At 46.1% G+C, this 23,694-nt stretch overlaps 1 protein-coding gene across 4 annotated transcripts in view; it reads right to left on the bottom strand.

Moving 5' to 3' along the window:
- The window catches only part of KLC4 (kinesin light chain 4), a 364,418-nt gene that overhangs the window by 135,144 nt on the left and 205,580 nt on the right, over window positions 1–23,694 (bottom strand). The window contains exon 11 of one of the 4 annotated variants that reach the window (XM_069236412.1): window positions 12,963–22,397. The exons of the other annotated variants lie outside the window; for them this stretch is intronic. Coding sequence (XP_069092513.1) covers window positions 22,347–22,397 — 51 coding nt within the window. The 3' untranslated portion in view covers window positions 12,963–22,346. Of the gene's footprint in view, window positions 1–12,962; window positions 22,398–23,694 lie in introns of those variants that run through there. 4 annotated transcript variants of the gene reach the window in all.

Consider the following 23,694-nt stretch of genomic DNA (forward strand, 5'->3'; position numbering starts at 1 on the left):
GCAAAGAGTGGTGCAGAGTAGAGTATCTTTCCACAGAGTGCAGTGGTGGAGAGGGCAGTGTTACAGAGTAGAGTGTCAGAGTGCAGTAGTGTAGAGTGGCGTAGAGAGCAGTGGCGTAGAATAGAGTGATTCAGAGAAATGTGCAGTGGCTTAGAGTGCAGCAGTGTAAAGTGCACTGGTGTACAGTGAAGTGGTTACGAGTACAGTGGCGTGGAGTGACGCAGAGAATGTGACGGTTAACGGTAAAGTGGCATAGAGTGCAGTGGCACAGAGTAGATTGTTTCAGAGTAGAGTAAAGTGGTGAAGAGTGCAGTGGTGCAGAGTAGATTAGAGTGAGTACAGTGAACTGGCAGCAAATACAGGGGTATAGAGCTGCGTGATCTAGAATAAAGTGCACTGGCATAGGGCGTACTGGCATAGAGTGCAGTAGACTGCAGTGTTGCAGAGTGGCGTAGAGTGGAGTTGTGCAGAGTAAATTGGTGTGACCTAGACTGGAGTGGTGTAGAGTGCAGTGGCAAAGAGTGCATGCAGGGAGACAGAGTGATGAATAGTGCTTTGGCATGGAGTGGTACGGGGTAAAAAGCGCAGCGTGGAATGAAGTGGTGTAGAGTGCATTGGCGTAGAACAGAGTGGTGAGAGTGCATTGGCATTGAGCAGAGTGGTGAAGAGTGCATTGGCATAGAGCAGAGTGGTGAAGAGTGCATTGGCATAGAGCAGAGTGGTGAAGAGTGCATTGGCGTAGAGTAAAGAAGCGCAGCGTGAAGTGGTGTAGAGTGCAGTGGTGAAGAGTGCATTGGCGTAGAGCAGAGTGGTGAAGAGTGCATTGGCGTAGAGCAGAGTGGTGAAGAGTGCATTGGCGTAGAGTGGTACAAGGTAGAGTAAAGAAGCGCAGTGTTAAGTGGTGTAGAGTGCAGGGGTGAAGAGTGCATTGGCGTAGAACAGAGTGATGAAGAGTGCATTGGGGTAGAGCATAGTGGTGAAGAGTGCATTGGCGTAGAGCAGAGTGGTGAAGAGTGCATTGGCGTAGAGCAGAGTGGTGAAGAGTGCTTTAGCATAGAGTGGTACAGGGTAGAGTAAAGAAGCGCAGTGTTAAGTGGTGTAGAGTGCAGGGGTGAAGAGTGCATTGGCATAGAGCAGAGTGGTGAAGAGTGCATTGGCGTACAGCAGAGTGGTGTAGAGTGCATTGGCGTAGAGCAGAGTGGTGAAGAGTGCTTTGGCGTAGAGTGGTACAGGGTAGAGTAAAGAAGCACAGTGTGAAGTGGTGTAGAGTACAGTGGTGAAGAGTGCATTGGCATAGAGCAGAGTGGTGAAGAGTGCATTGGCGTACAGCAGAGTGGTGTAGAGTGCATTGGCGTAGAGCAGAGTGGTGAAGAGTGCTTTGGCGTAGAGTGGTACAGGGTAGAGTAAAGAAGCACAGTGTGAAGTGGTGTAGAGTGCAGTGGTGAAGAGTGCATTGGCGTAGAGCAGAGTGGTGAAGACTGCATTGGCGTAGAGCAGAGTGGTGAAGAGTGCATTGGCGTAGAGCAGAGTGGTGAAGACTGCATTGGCGTAGAGCAGAGTGGTGAAGAGTGCTTTGGCGTAGAGTGGTACAGGGTAGAGTAAAGAAGCACAGTGTGAAGTGGTGTAGAGTACAGTGGTGAAGAGTGCATTGGCGTAGAGCAGAGTGGTGAAGAGTGCATTGGCGTAGAGCAGAGTGGTGAAGACTGCATTGGCATAGAGTGGTACAGGGTAGAGTAAAGAAGTGCAGCGTGAAGTGGTGTAGAGTGCAGTGGTGTAGAGTGCAGTGGCGTGGAGAGTTGGAAAGTGGAGTGGTGCACAGTAGAATGGAGCGGTGTACAGTGGAGTATCCATGGTGTGGTAGCGCACTGCCATTACAGACAACTCATTTTCAGCGGAAATGAGCATTACATTTGAACAGACATACAGTTATACTTATAAAACTATACAGTGCACAGAGGACAATGCGTGGAAATTGCATCACCTAGTTTAATGATTAAGTTTGGTCACATTAGAGTATTTGTTTCCAACACAATTTAGAAATAACAAAAGAATCCAGCAAGATTGTCACATAAATCCTCTCACTTTGAAGTTAGTGAAAGAAAGGTAAATAAGGCCCTCGGAACACAGCACCTGACATTTGACCTTGGTTTAGAATGAACAACAAATATGACAAGATAACAACAAGATCTAAAGGCCTGTTAACAGAAAGCGAGCTCATCAAAGGATACAGAAAACAGGTTTATGCAACGGGAGGGACGAACTGAACCTGGAGAGCCTAAAGCAAATAAAGCCAGCAAGTGAAAAGCCAGATAATGTAAGTTACAAACCACAAAGCCAATGGCAATTAATAAGCGGTCTGCATTACTAGCGGAACTGGGCTGTCTGGTAGGCTGGGACTTAAACAGGCTGCTGTCAGAACTACTTCCCAGCTGCATTCCTATGTGGTGGAGTGATTACATGGAGAGCAGCCCAGCATTATGAGTTATATGCAGTCTTTACGCATCACATGAAACCACTATCAGAAGTCCGGCTCTGGGGACAGATGAAAGGGGAGGGAACTGAGAAAATCTGCGATCGATCTGGTGCAATATCAAGAATGAGCAGCCAGCAAGAAGACTCTTAATCGCTTTTAAGAGATCAATAACAATATCTTCTATTCTCCAGGAGAATAAGAATAGTTTTTTCTGCCAGAATGTTGTTCTAAAAAAAATCACGAGAGGACAGCATGAACTGATTTACAAATAAAAAACTGCTCCAGTATCTATAAAAGAACCCTTTTTTTGCCCAATGTGATTTCCGTTTGTTATTATTAAGGATGTGCTGTGAGGGAGAAATGTAAAAACCGCCCTCATCTACAAAATCGACACTCAACGATAAGCCAGCCGTACGTGCATTAGGGTCTCTTAATGTACACCTACAGCACAGTGTGCGTAAGACTGCTCCCTACTCCACTTTACATATACCGAGAGGACAGCCGGGGGGAGACTGCCAGCACCCCACAGTAGCACTGATGCATCCTCCCAAGTCTTCTCATCACTGGCGCTCACCAGTGCATACGGTATGAAGGCAGCCACCGATGCACAGGTGCCAGACAAAAAGGTTTCTAGGTGGTAATGTGCCCTTAACATGTCTGGCCTGCTGCTTCAATTCACTGTGACTTCACCTCTGGAAAGCTCAGGGAGATCAAGACCCATGGCTGGGTTTCCAATCAAAATACTCAGAAATGGGCCCAAAAGCCAACAACCTCAAAAAGAAGAGTCCCACTCAACTAAAGTCAATGGGGGCTTCTGGGGTCCAGGAGTCTCTTCCGTAATAACCGGTATACACCTGGCACACAGTCCAACTTCTGTGAGACCACATACGCTGCCAACTGGTCTTAATTTTTCTCACTTAGGTATAGTGTGACAGTACATCAGTACCCAACCCTTTGTCCTCCTGTGGTACAAAACCATGAAGGCCTAAAAACTTGCCTTCCATCAAAATTTACGCTAAAAGGAGGTTTCAAAGCTGGCATTCTGTCACACGACCCCCCAGAAAAAAGCTTTGGAGGTGACATTCTGTCATACAGACCCCAAGAGAAGCCTTATGGGTGACTTGTGGGCACGGCTGGCTTGTACAATGATGAAAGACTTCTTGATCAGAGAACCTGTGGTCACTGCTGCACAGGGGTGTGAGGTCAGACAGTATTCCTGCAATGAAATCAGGTGGTCTTGGTGAAGTGCTGTCCTCAATCGCGCAGGTGTGAGCCACAAGAGAGGATGCATGTTCTGCTCTTTTGGTGGGGTGAAACCAGGTTTAGAAACAGTTCCACCTTCAGCCTAATGTTCAGCCCTTGATAATCTCAAGACCTCTGTGAAGGAAGGTAAGGCGTGCGCAAGCCTGCCATGTAATTTCCAGGAGTATAAACATGGTAATCATGTTGTCTGAAAGAATATTGCACTATGTAAACCAACAAATTTCTCGGGGACGATATCTGATTGTTAGCAGTGAGTCACAAGTCTGAATTTCTTCACAACAAAATTATTTGCATCCTTATTCGGTAGATGCAACAGTTACCACTGATTCAGGTAACAACACATTTTCAGGGATTAAGCAATGACTCAGTTTGTGGTGTGCATCAGCAAGCTAATTCTAGCCAGAGAGATCCCCTCCTGGGTCAGAAAACCAGCAACAACAATTAAACCGTAGAAGCATTTATACTGCATATATGTATGTTCTGATATTTAATGACATCACCAAATGACTGCCCCGTCCTCCTGTATCAAGAGCCCTCTCCACAGGCTCAGAGAGGCCCTGTAAGGCCCAACCCCACCAGTGACGTCACAAGGCAGTTGAAAGGAGAGCAGGTTTTACTCCTTTGTTGTTTACATGCAACTCTGATGAGTTCCAAGGGGTTGTGTGAAGGTACCCCTGCAACGCACCTTACTAGTTTACTTCTTAAACTGCATCACTATGAATAGCAAGGAACACAGGAATCATACTCTGGTGTGAGGCATTATGAAAGTGCAGTGATACATCTCATATGACACAAAGGCACTAGAGAGTTATGAGAGTGCTCTAAGGTCTGCAACAAGGTAGTAGGTGGATACAATAATCTTTTGTTCTGTTTGCATCTCAGGACGCAGTGGGTCTACAGGTAGGACAGCCACTAAGCCATATTCTCTATGTGTTGCACCGTTGTGTGGGGAAAACACATGGGCTTTAACCTATAGGAAACAATGAAGTTCTCTATGTACCACAACACACAGTGTGTCCACAGCTATGGTAACCACAAGACACCATAACCACTGTGGTGCACCCAGAGCTTCATAGTGTGTCCACAGCTATGGTAACCGCAAGACACCACACACAGTGTGCTGTGGTGCGCACCAATCTTCATAGTGTGTCCACAGCTATGGTGGGTACAAGGCTCCATACTCCCAGACACTATGGGGGTCATTCTGATCTCGGCAGAAGACCGCCAGCGCGAAGAACCCTCCCACCGGCCAGATAAAGATCATCCAGCTGGGCCGGCGGACGGACAGAGTGTTTCCGCTCGCCGGCCCAGCTGGAAATGCCAAGTGCATGGGCAGTGCAGGGGCCCCCAGGGGGGGCCCTGAGTCATTCATTCCGCCAGCCTTTCCCCAGCGGTTTAAACCGCCAGGGAAAGGCTGGTGGAATATGACTCATTTGTCGGATCTGACACGCCGCCACCGCCAGGCTGCCTGGTGGCGGGAGCCTGGCGGTTACGGCGTTTTATCAGTGGCGGTTCAGCCACGTTCATTATATGGCGGTCTGGACCGCCATGCCATTGGTGGGAATTACTGCCAGTGCCGGCATGGCGGTCCAGACCGCCATGTTCGTAATGACCACCTATATGTTTTACATACAACAGAACATCATGCGCCCACAGCTATGGTAACTACGTGATCCTGACACTGTGTTGTGGTGCACACAGAACATCAGTGTGTTCACAGCTATGGTGACCACAAGACTACATGTCCCCTGACACTATGATGTTCTCTACGCACCATAAAACAGTGTTCCCACAGCTACGGTAACCACAAGACACCATACTCCCAGATCCTATGTGTTGTGGTGTACACAGAACATCCACGGTGTGTCTACAGCTTTGTTAACCACAAACCCCATGCTTCCTGAGACTATGAAGCACTGTATGCACCACAACACGTGTCCCAAGACATGGTAACCACAAGATCCCCACTCACAGGCAGCACAGTGCAGTTCTAGACATGAGTAAACTCCATAGCTCGCTGTCTGTCCACAAGAAGGGTAACCATCCGTGCTCAAGACACACTCTTGTTCTGTATGTACTACATACAACACCGTAGCATTTTTCTGAGTTGCATGAGTGGTGGCACAAGTGGAGAACGTAGAAATCACCAGGAACGGACCAATTACCTGTTACTCACTTCCTTAATGATGGACTCCAGCAGGAGAGGGGATCTCTGAAGGACACAGTTAAGGGAGATTGAAAAGCTCAAGGACCCGAATACTGACAGTGCTGAAATGCCATGCAAATGGAAATACAGTGCTACACAAATCTCTAAAGCTAAACAATGTGGTTAAATCATTTAACAAGTGTTGGGCCCTTTTTGCAGTGTCATCCCCAAACTTTTTGACTCATTCCTCCTATTTTTTCTGACCTGTTTTTGTTGGCTTTAGGACTCTGGGCATTTCACCAATGCTAACCAGTGTTAAGGTGCATATGCTCTCTGTGTAAATTGTATTGGTGCTTGGTTTATCCACGATTGGCATATTTGATTTACTAGTATGTCCCTAGTAAAGTGCACTAGAGGTGCCAGGGCCTGTAAATCAAATGCTGCTAGTGGGCCTGCAGCACTGGTTGTGCCACCCACATAAGTAGCCCTGTAAACATGGCTCAGACCTGCCACTGCAATGTCTGTGGGACTCTGAAATCACAATTTAAAAATACATATTTTGGTGAAGTTTGTTTGAAAATCCCAAAGTGGGCATTTTCTTGCTTAACCATTCAGTACCCCTGCTTGGCTGCTGAATATACGTCTGGGTCAGACTTGACAGTGGGCTGTTTGTGAATTCCCTCTAGGCAGTGACACAAAGGGAGCTGGGGTGTGTAGTGCACACCCTGATGAATCATCCTGGGCTAGAGTGGGAGGTAGGAGCTGACACCTGCACTTGAAAGGGCTGTGCCTACCCTCACACAATACAGTCTCTAACCAAACCAACCCCTAGAGTGTGTCTGGGACAGGGGACGGAAGAGGCAGGGTCTTGAGCACAACAAGGGCTTTCCTTTGAAGTTCACCTACTTCAAAGGGCAGAAACGAGTATAAGTATTGGACTGTTGACCCCACAACTTTAGAGTACTTCTGGATCAAGAGGAACCTTTGCCAAGGAGAATAGCTTGATGCTTGAGGAGGACCTGCCACTCTGCCTGTTGCTTTGCTGAGCTGGCCTGCTGCTTCTGTCTGAAGAGGGAAAGGACTGGACTCTGCTTTCTGAAATCCTGCTTGTGAAGTTTCTCCAAGGGCTTGGACTGAGTTTGCCCCCTGTTCAGAAGTCTCAGGGACACAAAGACTTCATCGGCCAGGTCATCGGCCAGTGAGTGCTCTTCCGCTGAGAGTCCTGACTTGCAAAGTGGTGCCAAATCCAGTCCCTGGGCCCTTAGAAGTGGAAGCTGGTAACCTGCAGGAGGAAATCCATGCATCGCTGTGTGCGTGTCAGAAAAATCGACAGCGCATGTCCTGCGGCTGAAAATTCAACATAGCGATTGTTCTCAACACCGACCGTTCGCACATCGAGTTGGAAATTTCCACACATCGAACCTGGGTGCCAAAACAACATCATGCACAGACCTGAGGCTGCTTGTCCGGAAATCGATGCATCCCTTCCCTGTGAGGAAAGAATCCACGCATCGCTTACCCGGTGGAGAAAGAATTGAAGCACAGCCTCGCTTGTGAGTAAGGAATTAACCGATCACTTGCTTTTCCGCCGCATGCTTGCCTGTGCAGCTTTATTTTTTGACACATACCGGGTACTTTGTACTAAAACAACACATCCATTGATTTCTATGGATTAAGACTGTTTTTACTCTAAAAATTAATATCTGAGCTTGAGTATGTTGGATTTTTGTCATTTTAGTCTTGTTTGATTTAGATAAATTATGGCTATTTTCCAAAACTGGTGTGGACTCCTTTTGTGGTGTTTTCACTATGTTACTGTGTGTGTTTGTGCAAATACTTTACACATTGTCTCGGAGATAAGCTTGACTGCTTTTGCCAAGCTACCAAGCGGGTGAGCAGGGGTTGACTGAGCTGTGTATTGCCCTTACCCTGACTACATACAGTCAGAGTCCCTACTTGGAAAGGGTGCAAACTGACTGCCAACTAGAGTCCCCATTTCTAACAAGAAGTATCATTAAATTGGGTAACACAAACAACAGTTAGGGTAGGTGCTTAAAAACTGCAAATCTTAAAGTACACAGATCTCTTATTTGGACCATGAATAATCACATCTGGAATAATATGAATTATGCGCCCAGTTACCAAAGACTCCTCTTCTCAGAGGCTGAGTATTGCATGTATTACACAATGTAAGTGTGCCCAGCGCTTCGCTTGCCCAACAAAATGTATTGGTGGTTTGCAAGGTACTACGGGTCAGGTCAGGTGTCAGCTGTGCTTGTTCTAAACCTAGCCCGTTCCTAAATACGCTCTTCCTCAACTTGTGGCCATAAATCTGATAAGGTCACAAAACCTGCTAAAAAAACACAATCCTTACAGCCGGCAAAATGTGTGGGGCACAAAAAGAGCATAAAGAGAACAGAGTCTGAGAATAAACTTCTGCAACTTGGGCAGATTTGTTGGATTTCATAACACGGACTAAACTGTGACCTGAAAATAGAGACTGACTTCCAAGGTTGGGAAGTGTGGAGAAGTTCTGGACTTGCATGGAAACCTCTTGTTTTGTGCGTGGGGAGAGCTTCAGCACTTGCCTGAGGTACTAATGCTCCAGTTACACCTGCTCTGGCTGCTTTGAAGCTCAGTGTTTGTCTTCACTCAGGAAGTTGTGCCTACGGCGTTTCACAGTATCACATGGTGGTGACATTCAAGTACAGTGAGACCTTTTGGTGAAAGCTGCTCAGATTATGAGCAACCCCACCTGGGGAATCCAGATGAAGTCTCACGAGGGACCAGGACTGACACGCACCCAGCTACTGGAACCATCTCTCTGGGGTAATCTTAGTTATCCAAACCTGGATGTCCTCATGAAATGCCCGGGTGTGCTGCATAAACCTCATGTTATTCTTTGCGGCAGGACCCACACTATAAACATATTTTTTGTAGTTAATATAATTAAACAATGCTTTGTGACTGCCAGGGTTGGTCTTCTGCTCTCTGCTGCCTGAACCCAGTCACCAACAGTCTCCCCCCTCCTTAGCTGGCACGTGAATCACACTTTCCACCACCAACCTACAATTTATGGATTACAATAAATGTCTGTTTTACACACCTGCTGCAGTTCCCTGTAATCAGAGGCAGACAGGTATGCTTTGAGTGATTATGTGCTCCACCTACAAACACCCCCACTGCAAGCAGGCACCAAGCAAGAATCCACTCCCTCAGGACACTGCCAACTCCAAAGCAGATTTTAAGCTCAATTTTTGTTTGATCACTTGTACAGAGCAAAATAACCAATATAGTTATCTACGCACTCTGGGCAGGAAAGGATGTCCTTATGTCATCTAAAATACAAGGCTTTGCTAACTTTTTTGTGTTGTACTCCAATCTAGTTCCCATGTTTTAATAGAATACTCTGAAACCAGTGGACCCCAGCCCTGTATTTCTTTACAGCTCCTGGTTTCTTAAGGTCCCTTGAGCTGAAGCCCAGTGGTCTTTAAGGACTATACAGCTTTCTTGTGTTTCCATTGTTAGTACATACAAGGAGAGCCTTGTAACACTTCAGCTGTGCTAGCCCTGCCTTCTTCAATAGCAGATGCAGTCATCTCAAAACTCTGCTGATAGTTTGCAGAGGCCGCAGAATATACCCGAGTGCTTACTGACAGGTTCGCCTCCTCTCTTTCGGTGTAATAAGCAGGAATCTCCTCTTAATAGACAAAGAATAGCTTCTGGTTTCCTGTTGGCAACCTCGAAAGAGATCAACTGACAACTTAGTTTGTCCTCACCCTAACTGGCTCTGGTGCCATTAACTCTTTACACTGAGCAGATAATTCCTACATGCTTTTTCTGGTCTAACTTCATTTGGGGGGCGTGGGCATAGATAGGTACAGCTTCACTAGTAATTTATATGGAGGGTGGACCTAGATCTTCAAAAAAAGTTGTGAATGTAGAGACCCTTCTCTTACACTAAGCTAAACCTACCCTTTTAGGGATGTCTGCCTAATGATCTTCTTGAAACGAGGAAGATCTGGCAATACCGCCAGCTCTCAGCTTGTCTCCAGCGCCGATTGGGGACCCGCCCGTGGACCCTACAACATTCACCGGTGCTCGAGTATTTACGAACCTGGGGTTCCTTCCGGGGAGTGATGTCAGGGATGCACAATCTACTAAATGGGCACTTATTCTCACTGCCCCTTCCAACCTCCCTCAGGCCAAATGGCAAACCCAATTACAGGTAGAATATGATATGGAAGAGTGGACTGCCCTATTGGAGGCACGGGAATGGGGGGCTCGGGAGGCAAACATGAAATTCTGTCTTTTCAAAACCTTACATGACTGGTACTGGATGCCCAAGAAACTTAGAACAGCTGGACTATTGTCCCACGCGTCTTGCTGGCACTGCCCCCACCCGCGCTGCGACTTACTACATGTACTCTGTGACTGTCCAACTCTACAACCACACTGGGAGGCAGCTGGGGTTACTTTGAGGGAGATCTTGCCTTTATCACCTTCACCCCCTTCGTCGTGCTGCTGAATCCCACTGCGACACCCACACACCCAGGGTTCTGGACCTTTTATTGATACCAACCTCTCCCATCGGGCGAGGACCTACTCTTCCTATGAGTTTTGGCGTTGAACCTTGCTCTGTTCCACCGCCTGCGGTCAGCATTGTCACCTCCTAGTACCTGGCCTTTACCGCGGCTGGCAAAGCTGGGGGCATTGCGCATGCACGTATATACGTACGCGTCCATACCGATCCGTTTTTATACAATTATGGCACTGTAGGTCCCTGCTGCGGTCCCGGCTACTGCTAACGATCTGGGCGTACTACTGGAGGAGGCTTGTCATGCTCCCTCGTTCTGCTCCTTTGTAATGTCAATGTCATGCATGACGCGGTTTTCTTGTGTGTAATTTTCAATAAAGAATTGCGAAACAAACAAACAAACAAAAAAGGAATGTGCGAAGAAAGTAAAATATTTCTTCTAGAGCCCTCAGCCCATCCACTGTGACAGCGCCTCAGGACGCAGACAGATGTGAAACATCAGAAAAGCTAGATCACCGCTCTATAGAAAGTCAAAGGCTGGCGGCTGGACCCCAACACAAACAGTTCACAAGCCCATGAGATTCTACCTGCATCTGAAAATGTTCAGTAGCTCTTTTTATAGACCATTTTCAAAAGAAGTAGGTCTGTCATCCTTTGCGCCTGTGTCCTCAGGAAAGGCCCCGTTTATCAGTGGCTCCACCAGATTGCTCTGCTGAAATAATGCATTTATTTGTAAAGAGAAGAAGAAGAAGAACCTCGTTTAACACCAGGACAATTTCTGAGTTTCATCTTAGCCAGATAAAAAGGGCCTCGTCTACAGAAACATCTCAGAAAGCAAGGTTTGCCTGCCTGCATATCTTTTCAGACCGGTTTGCTTCTCTAATTACCTTTCCCACTTTTCATTATTGCTGAATCATTAGCTTAATCTTATCTTTATAAAATCTGCGAATAGTTTGCAGCACTCATTTGATCATTTATCTATTAGGAGTAAGACTGGTCCTGTCATCTCTGTGTGTGTTCTGAATAGCACCAACGTTGAATTAGCTGAATTTCAAACTCTTTCTGATGATGAATTCATTAACTAAACCTCTGATTTGGAATCTGGCCGACCACTTTCAGGTTACTTTCTAGGGACCCAGATGTACTTTTTTTCTCCAGCTTCTCTCCAGAGATCTGACATCTGTTTTTTGTAATGACGCAGTCTAGTGTTGGAATTTCCTTTACTAAGGCCTTCCCAACATCTCACACAGCAAATCCAACCTATTAACAGTCTAGCTACTCAACCTCTCTTAGGACATCTTCCAACGATGGGCCCACTCTGGCCACCTTGCAAGCCTTCATTCTCACCCTATGGCCAACTGCTTTTTTTTCAAAGACCTGAGCATCTGACATTGTGCTCTTCAACAGCCTCATGAAGGCTTGTGATGTTGGCATTAATACGGTTCTGCCTTTGTAGTCAAGGCATCTGGTATCAAAGGCCCAACTGGGTGGCGGCCCCTTTTCTTTCCTCGTACTTCCGATCGGAAAGCCACGTCACTGCACTATTTATGAAGAATTTTAATGCCCGGCTGTTCTATTCATCTCTCTGTTTTGGTTGCTCTAGCGCCAGGATACTCCTCCTGTCCTGGTGCGCTATACAAATAGCTTTCATTCATTCATCCAACCATGCTTTCCTCGCAGGAAAAAAACATACAAACATCACCAGTAAAAAATGTCTTACCTCATGACACAGTAACCTGTATAAGAGACACTCAGAACAACCCTTTCACTCAGGACACAGTCTCATTTAAAAGAGACACTCAGCAATAACCCTCTCACTCAGGACACAGCCACATTCAAAGAAGACACCCAGTGACAACCCCACACCAGACAACCACCAACAATCTACTGATCTACAAAGTGATTAGTTTGTGTAACAAGAGGGCATCCTTGTTAAGTAGTGATGTCGGCAGGAAAGCCGAAGGGAGGGGGGGGGGACAGGTAGAGGGAGAAGAGCTGGGGGGAGGGGGGTTTAGGGGTAGAGGGGGGTCAGTGTTAGGAAGCTTAGGAGATTAGGGAGAGAGATAGGAGGGTGGGCGGGTGGGAGGTCCTTCTCCTTCCTGGCAGCCAAGACCTGGAACACCCTCCCCACCAGCCTCAGGACCACTCCGCATTCCGGAGACTCCTCAAGACCTGGCTTTTCGAGCAGCAGTAACCCCCCCCTTTCCCCCTAGCGCCTTGAGACCCGCACGGGTGAGTAGCGCGCTTTATAAATGTTAATGATTTGATTTGATTTGATGTCTGGTAACACTGTGAGGTGTCCACAATCCACTTCCCAGTGTCAAACAAGTCCACACCACAGGATAAACAACCTTCCTCCTCTGGACCGACTGTACAGGTGTTAGGAATCAACCACTGACCAGACACCGAGAGAAAAAGGGCTTGATGGTCACAGAATACAACTCTTCCCTCAAACTTCCAGGTAGACACACAGACTCTAGACAACCTCTCACCACCAGACACTGCAGAGAGTCAATTTTCAAAATGATTTATTTGAAGGTCAGCTATATACAAATCAAACACAAAATGACACAAGTAAGACATTTGAGTGCTTTGAAATCTAAGACATTTCAGTAATTTCTTCAAGATTCTGCATTTCCATCACCAAACCATTGTTACTGATTGTACAATTGTCAAAAGGAAATCTTAATTTTAAGTACATGTAATAATTAGATGTATTTTGGCAGCAAAGAACAGCACCTACACATCATATGATAAGAGTACCTGGATTATTATCACCCAGAGCAAAGAAAGGCAACTGAGAATACATTTTAAAAAGAGTTATGCTCCCCTTTGAAATATGTCCTCGGTGGAACCCTGAGGCGTTCAGTACCTTCTGATGCACAGAATTACTTCATCGGACACTACAGGGTCCTGGAGGACTCCTGCGGTTACAGACCTCACGCCTATAGAGTCTCAATCAAAGGACCACTAGACGAAAAAAGGCATCATGGGTTATACTGCTATCCAAGGCCCCACCCTCGCTTTTTAAATGCCCACGTGCAGTTAAATGGGAAGTGGAACCAGGGAGAGAACTAGATGTGACCTCATGGAGCAACATATCGACCCGAGCTGCATCAGCCTATGTATGGATTCAACATAATGAAAATGGCATAAAATTATACAAAGATTGTATCAGACTCCGATATGCAAGGTCTGTCTTCCCACTGACTCGCTGGCGATGTGGCTCAGAAAGAGGCAGCGTGGCTCACATGTGGGGGAGTTGTGAGGTAACAACCCTTCTGGGGGAACATGACCACCAAGATAAAGGGGAACATAGGTCTACAACTGCGAATAAGCCCTTTAACCACAGTTTTGGGTCATATCAGCGAGGAATGGGAAGACCTACTGACTACAGTGCGGTGCAGCTCTTACCCAATACGCCAGACTAACGACTGCTCAACACTGGAGATCCCCATTTTCACCCCTTATAAAAACAGGGTAGTTCAAAGTACGATTGGTATATTCAATGGCGAGATGAACAACACTGGTGATGGACAGAGATTTTAAACTTTAAGAAATACAGGCTCCATTTCGAAAGTATCCATGAAAACAAGGTAGAGCTGGGTTGGTCCTAGGAGGCACCTAAGGTATTACTTGAGTCTGGAATCTGTGACACCACCCCTCTGAAAAGTACTTCTGGGAGAAGGGTCACCATGGAACGTTCCCGGGGAGAAGGAGTAAATGGGTTTGAGAGTGTTTTTTTAATAGACGTCTTCGAATAGGCGATACAGAATCTTTGCCTGTTTGGGGCGGGGGTGGGGGTCGTTTGCTGAAGAACCAAGGGATGAAACAGTTACTATTGCACTGATTTTTGTTTCTTTTTTTTTATTTTTTATTCTTTGATGTCATGTGCGAAGCATGTTTATATAGTGTAGATGGAAGTAATAATCTAAAAGGCCATACAAGTCGATGCCTGATTTAGGCGGACAGATTTTGGGTAAATCTATGCACTGCTATGTTAGTGACAGAATGCCAAATGATTCTAAATCCTTTTGTGTACATTATATTGAGAAAATTAAGAATAAATATATCTCTGAAAGGAGCGTGTTACGCTGGCCAATAAGACACAGGAGAAAAAAGGGGAAAGATTTTAAGAAAGGGAAAAAGAAAGATAACTTGAGACATGAAAGGGACAGGCAGAGAGACATTTAATAAAATGAGATCACACTGCAGTCTTCAAACTTCAAACATCCTGGCTGCTTCAGCAGGGCCTGTGCATTACGCCACTTTTGTAATCTAAAGCTCCCCCTGCTATTGCTCTAGAAAATCCTTTTACTGACAAAACACTGCTCTTGAATCAGAGTGAATGCTTAAGGTTTTAATTACATATTTTTAGTGTTCAATACACTCAAAAGTATTTTTCCTAGAGGTAGTAATTGCACTTGTGTAGACTAATCTGGGTCAGACATATATGTGATTCACGACCTCTTACAAACTTCGGTGAAGGTCGCTCTTGCGACCTCAACCCGCGACCCATTTGCCAGTGCCTGGGGATGAAGAGATAACGTGCTGGCCACAGACAAGCAATGACTGGGGGAAGAACAAGGTATTGTTTAAATCCAATATTTCACTTCCGAACTCTGCCTTCCTTCTACTGAAAGCCCCCAAGACTGAATCCCCTTGAAGTACACCACTGTTTCCGGGCTCTGACTTTAAGGAGATGAGTTTGTGCCCAAGAGAACTATGGCAGATCCGACAAGATGGCTCAGCAATCTCAGTATTCACTTCCGTCATCTGGTACGATCTGGAGGTCATTAGCTCAAATTCAGCTGGTTGACGGAGGATAATGAAAACCAAGCGAGTATAATCTTTGGTTCGCTGCTCCGCAGAAAGGCGTCATAGTGGAGGGCAACTTCACTACATACAGACCCTTCTAGTGTAACCGGCTTCCCATCACCTTAACATATAGACAGAGAGCGACAAAAGCAGTGTACACTTAACATACGTACAACACTGTAGTGGACTAGTTCCCAGTCTGCACTGAAGCCAATGCGTCATGCGCTTATTAACTGGCTCTGGTCCCTGCAGGTCAACCAACCCCTCCCTAAGTTACAAGATAACCAGGTAGGGCCACAAGGAGCCTCGTAATCCCACGTCCTTGTATCTGTGCGAGATCTGGTCCGAGCCAAAGAAAGTTCGGTAATCTTCATGCACAAATTGAAAGCGAAGTAGTTTCTGCTAACCATAACATTTCAGCAGCAGAGCAAAGTGCCCCAAAATTTACTATCAAGCACCAAAGAAAATCTAACAAGACTAAACAAGCCCAAATAGAAGCAAAGTCAAAAGGTTCCCAAAGTCTTCGAAAAGCCCTCTCCAGTACCAAGGACACATGTGAAGATTATCGTGGGAACTATCACCCCAGGGGGCCACAAGATGATGTGGTACTGAGCATCCAACACTGACAGCTGGTGTCGTTTCTGGATGAGTTGCGGAGAGCTGGAGATTGTCACACCACCTCTGCGCCAATTGTAGGAGCTATTGAAACAGTTAACTCACGTTACTTTCCAGTTGGTGCATTCGCTGCACTGGGCTAGCTTGGATTTACCTCCTTCTTGGAAACCAATTAAAAAAGAAACATTGTAGGGAGACTTGTATCTGCTTGTGTTCCAATCACCTCAGGCGTTCAGGCGTAAGGTCTCTCCTTATTTGCTGCACGCCTACAGTCATCCACTGGGGTAACTGGTCAGCGCTTCTGGTTGCAGGTTCTACACTTTTGCGAGAATACTCCGCTAATTTTCCATGAGCCAGCATTACCCTTGTATTACTAACCACAGCAGAAAGACTCAGTTGGAACAAAACTGGTTAAAATTTAACTTGCAAAAAACGATGGGCCTGATTGAGGGTTTGGAGGATGGGGTACTCTGTCACAAACGTGAAATATATGCTGTCCGCCGTATGACGATCCCATTATATCCTATGGTAATCGTAATACGGGGGACGGGATATCCGTCATGTTTGTGATGGAGTAACACGTCCACCAAACTGTAAATCAGACCCTAAGATCCTAACAGAGGGAGACAACTGCTCTGCTAGCCCCCCCGTGTGCCACCGCTGGTCCTTTCCCTGCATCCAAATCATATTTTACAAGCCTCGGACTACAATTAGATATGAAAGTGACAAACAGCCGGATACCTGCAGACGGTTCATCTTCTACCTTCTGCCTGTGCTAGCTTGGAGCCACAGGGCCACTAGACTATGGAAAGCAGACAAGCAGTAGCATGCGCACTCATCGAGTCTAGATTACACGCTTCTAATTCTGTGCATCACGGGCTGTCTATTTACCTTCTTGAAAACCTACGAACCATCGAGAAACAAGCAGCTAGACTAGTTACTCCTTCCTCCCGGATTACCTTATCCAGGCCTATGTTGGCTAGTGGCTAGCCATCTGGAAGTGTGGGGGGGAGGCGGGGGTTGCCTGGTCAACTTTCTGCAAAATCCACAAGCGTGTGTATGCAAAAGCCCCAGAATTTCTAAAAAAAACACAATCTGTAGATATAATCCTACCCTGTCTAATTGGAAATCCTCAGCAAATTTACATGTGCAACCCTCCTTCAAATAATAACCCCATGCAGGCAAAGCCTTCTCTGCCCTGCCCCCACCGCTGGAACAACCTTCCATTAGAGTGAAACAGCATTTCCTCACACCTTTTCTTTGGAACCCAGGCTTTAATCATTTCATTATATTCCCATCTCCTTTTAGTGCCAAGCGACCTTAGTGGTCCATGCTGCTCTTTACAAGTATCCCTAACATAACATGGTATGTTACAAGGAATCTAAGTGTTACTGGAACTATGCAGACAACTACTCTGACCCGACTGGTAATAAAAACTGAAACTTGTATTCACACAGGCTCCCGATCTATATTTTCATGAATCCGTCATTACATTCTTCAAAAGGACCCAGCTTGAGTATCAGTTTCTCCATGTGCAGGTTGCGTCACTGACCGTCACGCTTGCTGCCTGTAAGATCACCACATGCTGGAGTACAATGTCTGAAGGAACTCTCTGTACCTAAAACTACAGGGTGTCCCATCGGTTAGCTTGGAAAACCATCAGCAAATTCTTCTGGTTCAGAAGGAACAAAAGAAGGGACCAACTCAAGGACTACCTTGCCCTCGCAAAGGCGTCCATAAGCTTGTTAGAAGGAAGAGTTGGACACTCTCCCATCCTTGTAGCACACTGGAAAGATGGTCCTCTTAGTAATCAACATAATGTGGCAGGAACTGACCTCTCTGAAGGCCTTGTACACGAGAAAATCTAGGACCAAGCTAAGATTCTGTTGACAGTCTGGGTCTCTGGTAGTGGATGTAAGTTTATCAATCCATCAAAGGCCTTGTTACCACACGTTTTGTAGCAAAACCTATCTTCTCAGTGGTTGAGGGAGGCTGCTAAGGATTTGGTGACGGGGCCTTTCTTGCGATGGAAGATAGCTGCTACATCAGAGTGCAACTTTGAGGACACACTTTGAGCAAGCTTTCTTCAATGTGTACGCGCCTCTACTGGCAACGTTTTCCACTGATGACGAATCTCCAATATTGACAATGATCATTCTTGACAGGATTATGGATATGTGCATCCTGGTGATATAAAGAGTTCATACAAAACATATATCATTTGTCCTATTGAATAAATGACTGTTAACTGAATTAATCCTAAAACAATTTTCACATATTTCAGGTGAGATGCGGGGTTAGGTCCTGATCAGTGAGAATATCTCCACTGTAATACTTTGTCTCACCTTACAAGCAACGAAGGCCTGGGGGGCTGATCAGCAGGGCATTCACAAAGAGGCAGGTTCTTATTTTGAACTTCTCCATACCTTTTCAGAAGGTGAAAATGAGGTTTTTGCGATGAAATGCTAAGTCTATGACCTTGGCTTTGCAGCCTGAGTCAAGAAAGACAAGTGCAGCCCAGCGTACTGCTGTGGCTGTCATTTGTTTGTTAGAGCGCAGATGCTGAAGAGCTTCCTCCTTCCGACTGGAAAGCCACAAACACTAGGTGGTGAGGTTGTTCCAGTTTTACAACGAGAAGACAATTTGATTACAGTATTAATGAGCTCTCATCAGAAGGTACACTGGTGTGAGATCGTTCTTTCATTCGCCAATGCTTCTGCTTCTTTGTCAAGGACAGAGGAGGGAGATGGTCCAGGACCCATCCTCATACTGCTGCACCCTACATGGTAATCCTGAAACGGCAGGCACTGCCATCAATGGTACAGAGGATGGCATCCAGATTAATGATCTCCTCATCCTTTCTGCTGTTACTCTTTCTTGTTAAGAAGATGGACTATTTTCAGGATCTTCTGTGGAGGTGCACCGCAGACCTTTACCACTGATGTGGTACCAAGACCCTTGGAGATGCCAAGCTCGTCCCGCGATAGAGGGGATCTGGCATATGCCATCTTGCTATTTTATGGAACATCCACTTTTTCAACTAAAGAGAGTTCCAAGCCTGTTCAGTGTGGTCCCAAGGCAGGAGTACCTCTCTGTGGTGCCTAAACACACTTGTTAGATGTGGAAAAGCTGCTCAGTGCTGCAAGAAGCCAAGTCTTGCACTCTGGATTGAAGTGCTTATGTTTGGAGGTGATGCCGCCAGATTGGGATTCTTACAGCCCAAGAACCGGGGAGGTGAGGATGAAGCCATAACCAATGGGCTTTACATGCTGGATTTCTTTCTTCGGTCTAGAACCTTTTACCAACACCTTTTATTCCATGAAGACTTCAAAGTGAAAGCAACATATTCCTCTTCAAATCTGGTGAATTCCAAGGTTGAGTGGGCAAGAACACTGTGAGGCAGAAGTACTCATAAACACAGAACACGCTCCCTATTCACTAGGATCCCAGAACACTTAATTTTCAAATCAATGCAGATCCATTTACTGAGTGTGAATCTCTTCCATTTTCAAATGCTCATTTCCTACACAGGACTTTTTTCAAATGTCTTTCTTTTAATCAATGTACAAGATGGCAATTGAGCAAAAAGCCTAAAACTTGCTGCAACGTGGGAAAACTAAAACCTTAGGGAGTAGAAACCATGGAGGAAAAGACAGCCTGAAAGGCTACATGTTGTATGTTTAGCCTATTAATGAAGAATACCATATGCAGAAGAAAGGGCATCCCAGAGACTCCACCGCAGGCGCTGCTGTAGCATAACTGTTTACTTCTGAAGAAATGGGAACATCTGCAGCTCTCTAATTGTCTCCCTCAGCTCATTGTCTCCCTCAGCTCCCTGTCTCCCTCAGCTCACCAATTGTCTCCCTCAACTCACCAATTGTCTCCCTCAACTCACCAATTGTCTCCCTCAACTCATTGTCTCCGGCAGCTCATTGTCTCCCTCAGCTCATTAATTGTCTCCCTCCGCTCACTAATTGTCTCCCTCCGCTCACTAATGGTCTCCCTCCGCTCACTAATGGTCTCCCTCCGCTCACTAATGGTCTCCCTCAGCTCACTAATTATCTCCCTCAGCTCACTAATTGTCTCCCTCAGCTCACTAATTGTCTCCCTCAGCTCACTTCTGCAATTACTGCTTATTTTCCTCCTTACTTTCCTCATTCTCTCTATGGTCTTGCTCCCCTCCCATTTTGTTTCAACTGTGTTGTTTCCCTCTTCTTACAAATCTTCTGTTTATCTCACCTCTGATCTAGAGTTAACACATTTTATGCATGAAACTGTTCTACTCTCCTCAACGCACATGTAACCGCTGCCTCCATCTGAGCGTCTCTAATCTTCTTACTTCATGCACAACCTCACTTCTACATGTAGCTTTGCTTCCATCCTCCTCACTATGACCGGTTTCCCTCATTTATTGTTCTCATGCTGTTTTGATTCTCTATTTGTAATTCTGATCTTCCAGATACAATGCTCATCAGTTCTTGTACATCGCTGCCCTCCACAGTACACATGTCCTGGTCCTCCCTTTTAGTCTTCTATTAACTGGACAGAAGCCCAACCGAAGACCCTGCACTGCTGCAGACTGTCGGACAACGCTGCTCCCTGCCAGTGACGATGCACAACCTCCCCACCCTGAAGAACTGCGACTAGTTAAACAGCAACGAGCCTCAACCACACCTGCTGTCACCACCAACCACAATACAGACACAATGGAGACCTCAAACCATTCATAGAGGGGCCATGGACGACAATCTCAAGAAGTACACACAGAAAATGAACATGTAACATATATAGTACAATATTGAAATGTGAGATGGATAATTAAAAACTGCAGGGAAGATGGTGGAAGGGAATTGCCAGAGACATTAAGGAACCTGGGTTTGCCAAGAATGGAAAAAACACCGAGCTCAGAGAAGGCAGTCTCTGCCAGAAGCATTCAGAGAAAGGAAAAGCAAACAATAGAAAAGTCTCAGAAACATAACCTAGGTTGATTCACTGCTGCCTCACGAGAGAACATCGAGCATCTAATCTATAACACACGCTGTCCATCATGTGCACCTTCATTCAATTCATTTACTGTGAGCTTCTCTACCCAAACAGTTTCATAAAAGGAAATCCATATCTCTAAATAAGAGCAAACAACCCATAAAACATTAATACATGTACATTTACTTCTACAAAAAAAATCAAACATGATTTTGAGAATACAGAGCACCATTGCTGTTCCAACCAACCCAATTTATATTTTTCCATTTAAAACAGAAAAAATAATGTAGCTCATTTCATGAGCATACAGCCTGAGCTGGAGGAAGGCTTGCAGTGTCCCCTGCAGGAAGACAAGGAGCCCCATCTCAGTCCCAGAGCACTGACAGCAGCTGGACTAGTTTTTGCTCTCACTGAAAAGTACCTCTGAAAGCATGGTACCGTCTTTCAACTGGGTTTTCACAGAAATTAAGCCTAAAAGACTTGGTGGGCTTTTTATATTTGGTTCTATTGTTTGTTTACATTCAGAGAGCTCTAATTGTTCACTGAAAAGTGTTCAGCAATCCCACACTTGGACCAAGACATCCAGTGCGAATGAACGAACACTGATGGACATTCCATGATGGAGAACAGAAACTCTACTGTAAGGACACAGCGATCATCGCACCAGCCCACACAATACTAATAACACTGTAGGAGAAACACAAAGCAATGAATGTAGCTGAAAGTGTGGTGGGCACCAGCGCGTAGAAGCTGAGGCAACGAGGAGTCTGTCTAACTACATGGTTCATCTACCAGATAGTGCAATAGTCACCCAAATCATCATCCTTTGATGGGGACGTACAGTGAGCCCCAACTTCAATCTTCATGCACCATGACAGACAAAGAAAAACTATTGCTTGGGAAGAAGATGTGTTTCTGTGAGCACAAAGGTGTGTGTACCTCTGTACAGCTCTGCTCTCCCTTGTTAACTTGGTCTAGATGCTCTTCTGCAGCTCTCCCTCACCCAAGGAGAGCCCCCTATTCTTTATGTTTCACTGCTCCTCCAACACAGCCCACCTTCCACCCCTTCCTCTGCCGTGTGCACAATATGCTGCCCCAGTTCGATTCAACAACCCATATTAAACACCACGGCTTTCAGTACACAATCACATAACAATACTTTAATACACAACAGCAGCTCAATCTTGTTCAAAGTGCATAAAACACAGGATGTTTCAAAGTCAAACACCCGGAGAAAGCTACTTTAAGGCAATTGTGAGGGAGAACGCTCAAAATAAAGTGTCAGGTGCTCCGTCTAGACGAACAGCCATTCCAGCCCTTCCACCGCTAGGTCCTGTCTGTGATGGACTGCCAAATACCTGGAAAGTGATCAAGGCTACAAGAGTATAGGGCGATGCAGCCCTCTCTCACAGACCCCCTGATTGCATCCCACTGCTCCTGGAGCCAGAGTCATTTCTACCACTTTAATACATATACAGAGAGCGCAGGCTGGAGGGGTAAACTGTGGCAGGTCATGTGCTGCTTTTCTGCCCACTTGCGACTCCGTCGTTAACCTTCGAGTGCTGCGAACATCAAAGATAAAAATTAGGCGTCAGGTGTCAGCTCGCAGGCAAGACAGGCTCTCACCACATCTAACCATTTTCATTTGATACACATCTCAAGCTCATAATACTGGATTGAACAACTGCACAGAACAATAATGCCCAATCAAGCTTTACCGACCAGATGCAGCGTGGAGGGCAGCAACCGAAGCTTCCTCACCACCCATGGCGCTGGACTGAACTCTGCAAGGCTACAGCACAAGGGGTAACTCCAGTGTCCATACACAGAATACACTGATCTCTCTCTAGGCCCATCAAATTCAAGGACTAGCCACATGACCTGCCCTCTTTAGACCTGTCACCCTCAAAGACTAGCACCAATGTCCATATACAACACTCTCTGCCCGCTCTCTACACCTGTCGCCTTCAAAGCCTAGCCCCAATGTCCACATACAGCACCCTCTGCCCTCTCTACACCGGTCACCTTCAAACCAATGTCAATATACAGCACTCTCTGCCCTCTCTCTAGACCTGTCACCTTCAACAGCTAGCTCCAATGTCCATATACAGCACCCTCTGCCCTCTTTAGACCTGTCACCCTCAAAGAATAGCACCAATGTCCATATACAGCACTTTAGGGCCTCTCTCTAGACCTGTCACCTTCAAAGACTAGCTCCAGTGTCCATATACAGCACCCTCCGCCCCTCTTTAGACCTGTCACCCTCAAAGACTAGCTCCAATGTCCATATACAGCACTCTCTGTCCTCTTTTGACCTGTCACCCTCAAAGTCTAGCTCCAATGTCCATATACAGCACTACCTGCCCTCTCGCTAGACCTGTCACCTTCAAAGACTAGCTCCAATGTCCCTACACAGTACTCTCCGTACTCTTTTGACCTGTCACCCGTAAAGACTAGCTCCAATGTCCATATAAAGCACCCTCTGCCCTCTTTTGACCTGTCACTTTCACAGACTATCTCTAGTGTCCATACACAGCACTCTCTGTCCTCTCTCTGGATCAGTCACCCACAAAACATAGCTCCAATGTCCATAAAAAGCTCTCTGTGCCCTCTCTCTTGACACATCACCTTCAGAAGGGGCGCAGGGAGTTAGATCAGCACTAGACTACTTATGTTTGGCCCCTGTATGTATTCTCACTCAAGGTTTGTGCAGCCCCTTTTCTGACTACTGTACAAGTATTTCAGAGTTTCTGAGACAGCCGCTCGTGCCTGTGGTGCTGTGATCATTACTTGGGCAATTCAGGCCTCATGACCAATCACATGACCAAGGAGGCGTGTATCAACAACCATCAATGTGTC

The sequence above is a fragment of the Pleurodeles waltl genome, chromosome 5, assembly GCF_031143425.1.
Source record: "Pleurodeles waltl isolate 20211129_DDA chromosome 5, aPleWal1.hap1.20221129, whole genome shotgun sequence".
Taxonomy (NCBI): Eukaryota; Metazoa; Chordata; class Amphibia; order Caudata; family Salamandridae; genus Pleurodeles; species Pleurodeles waltl.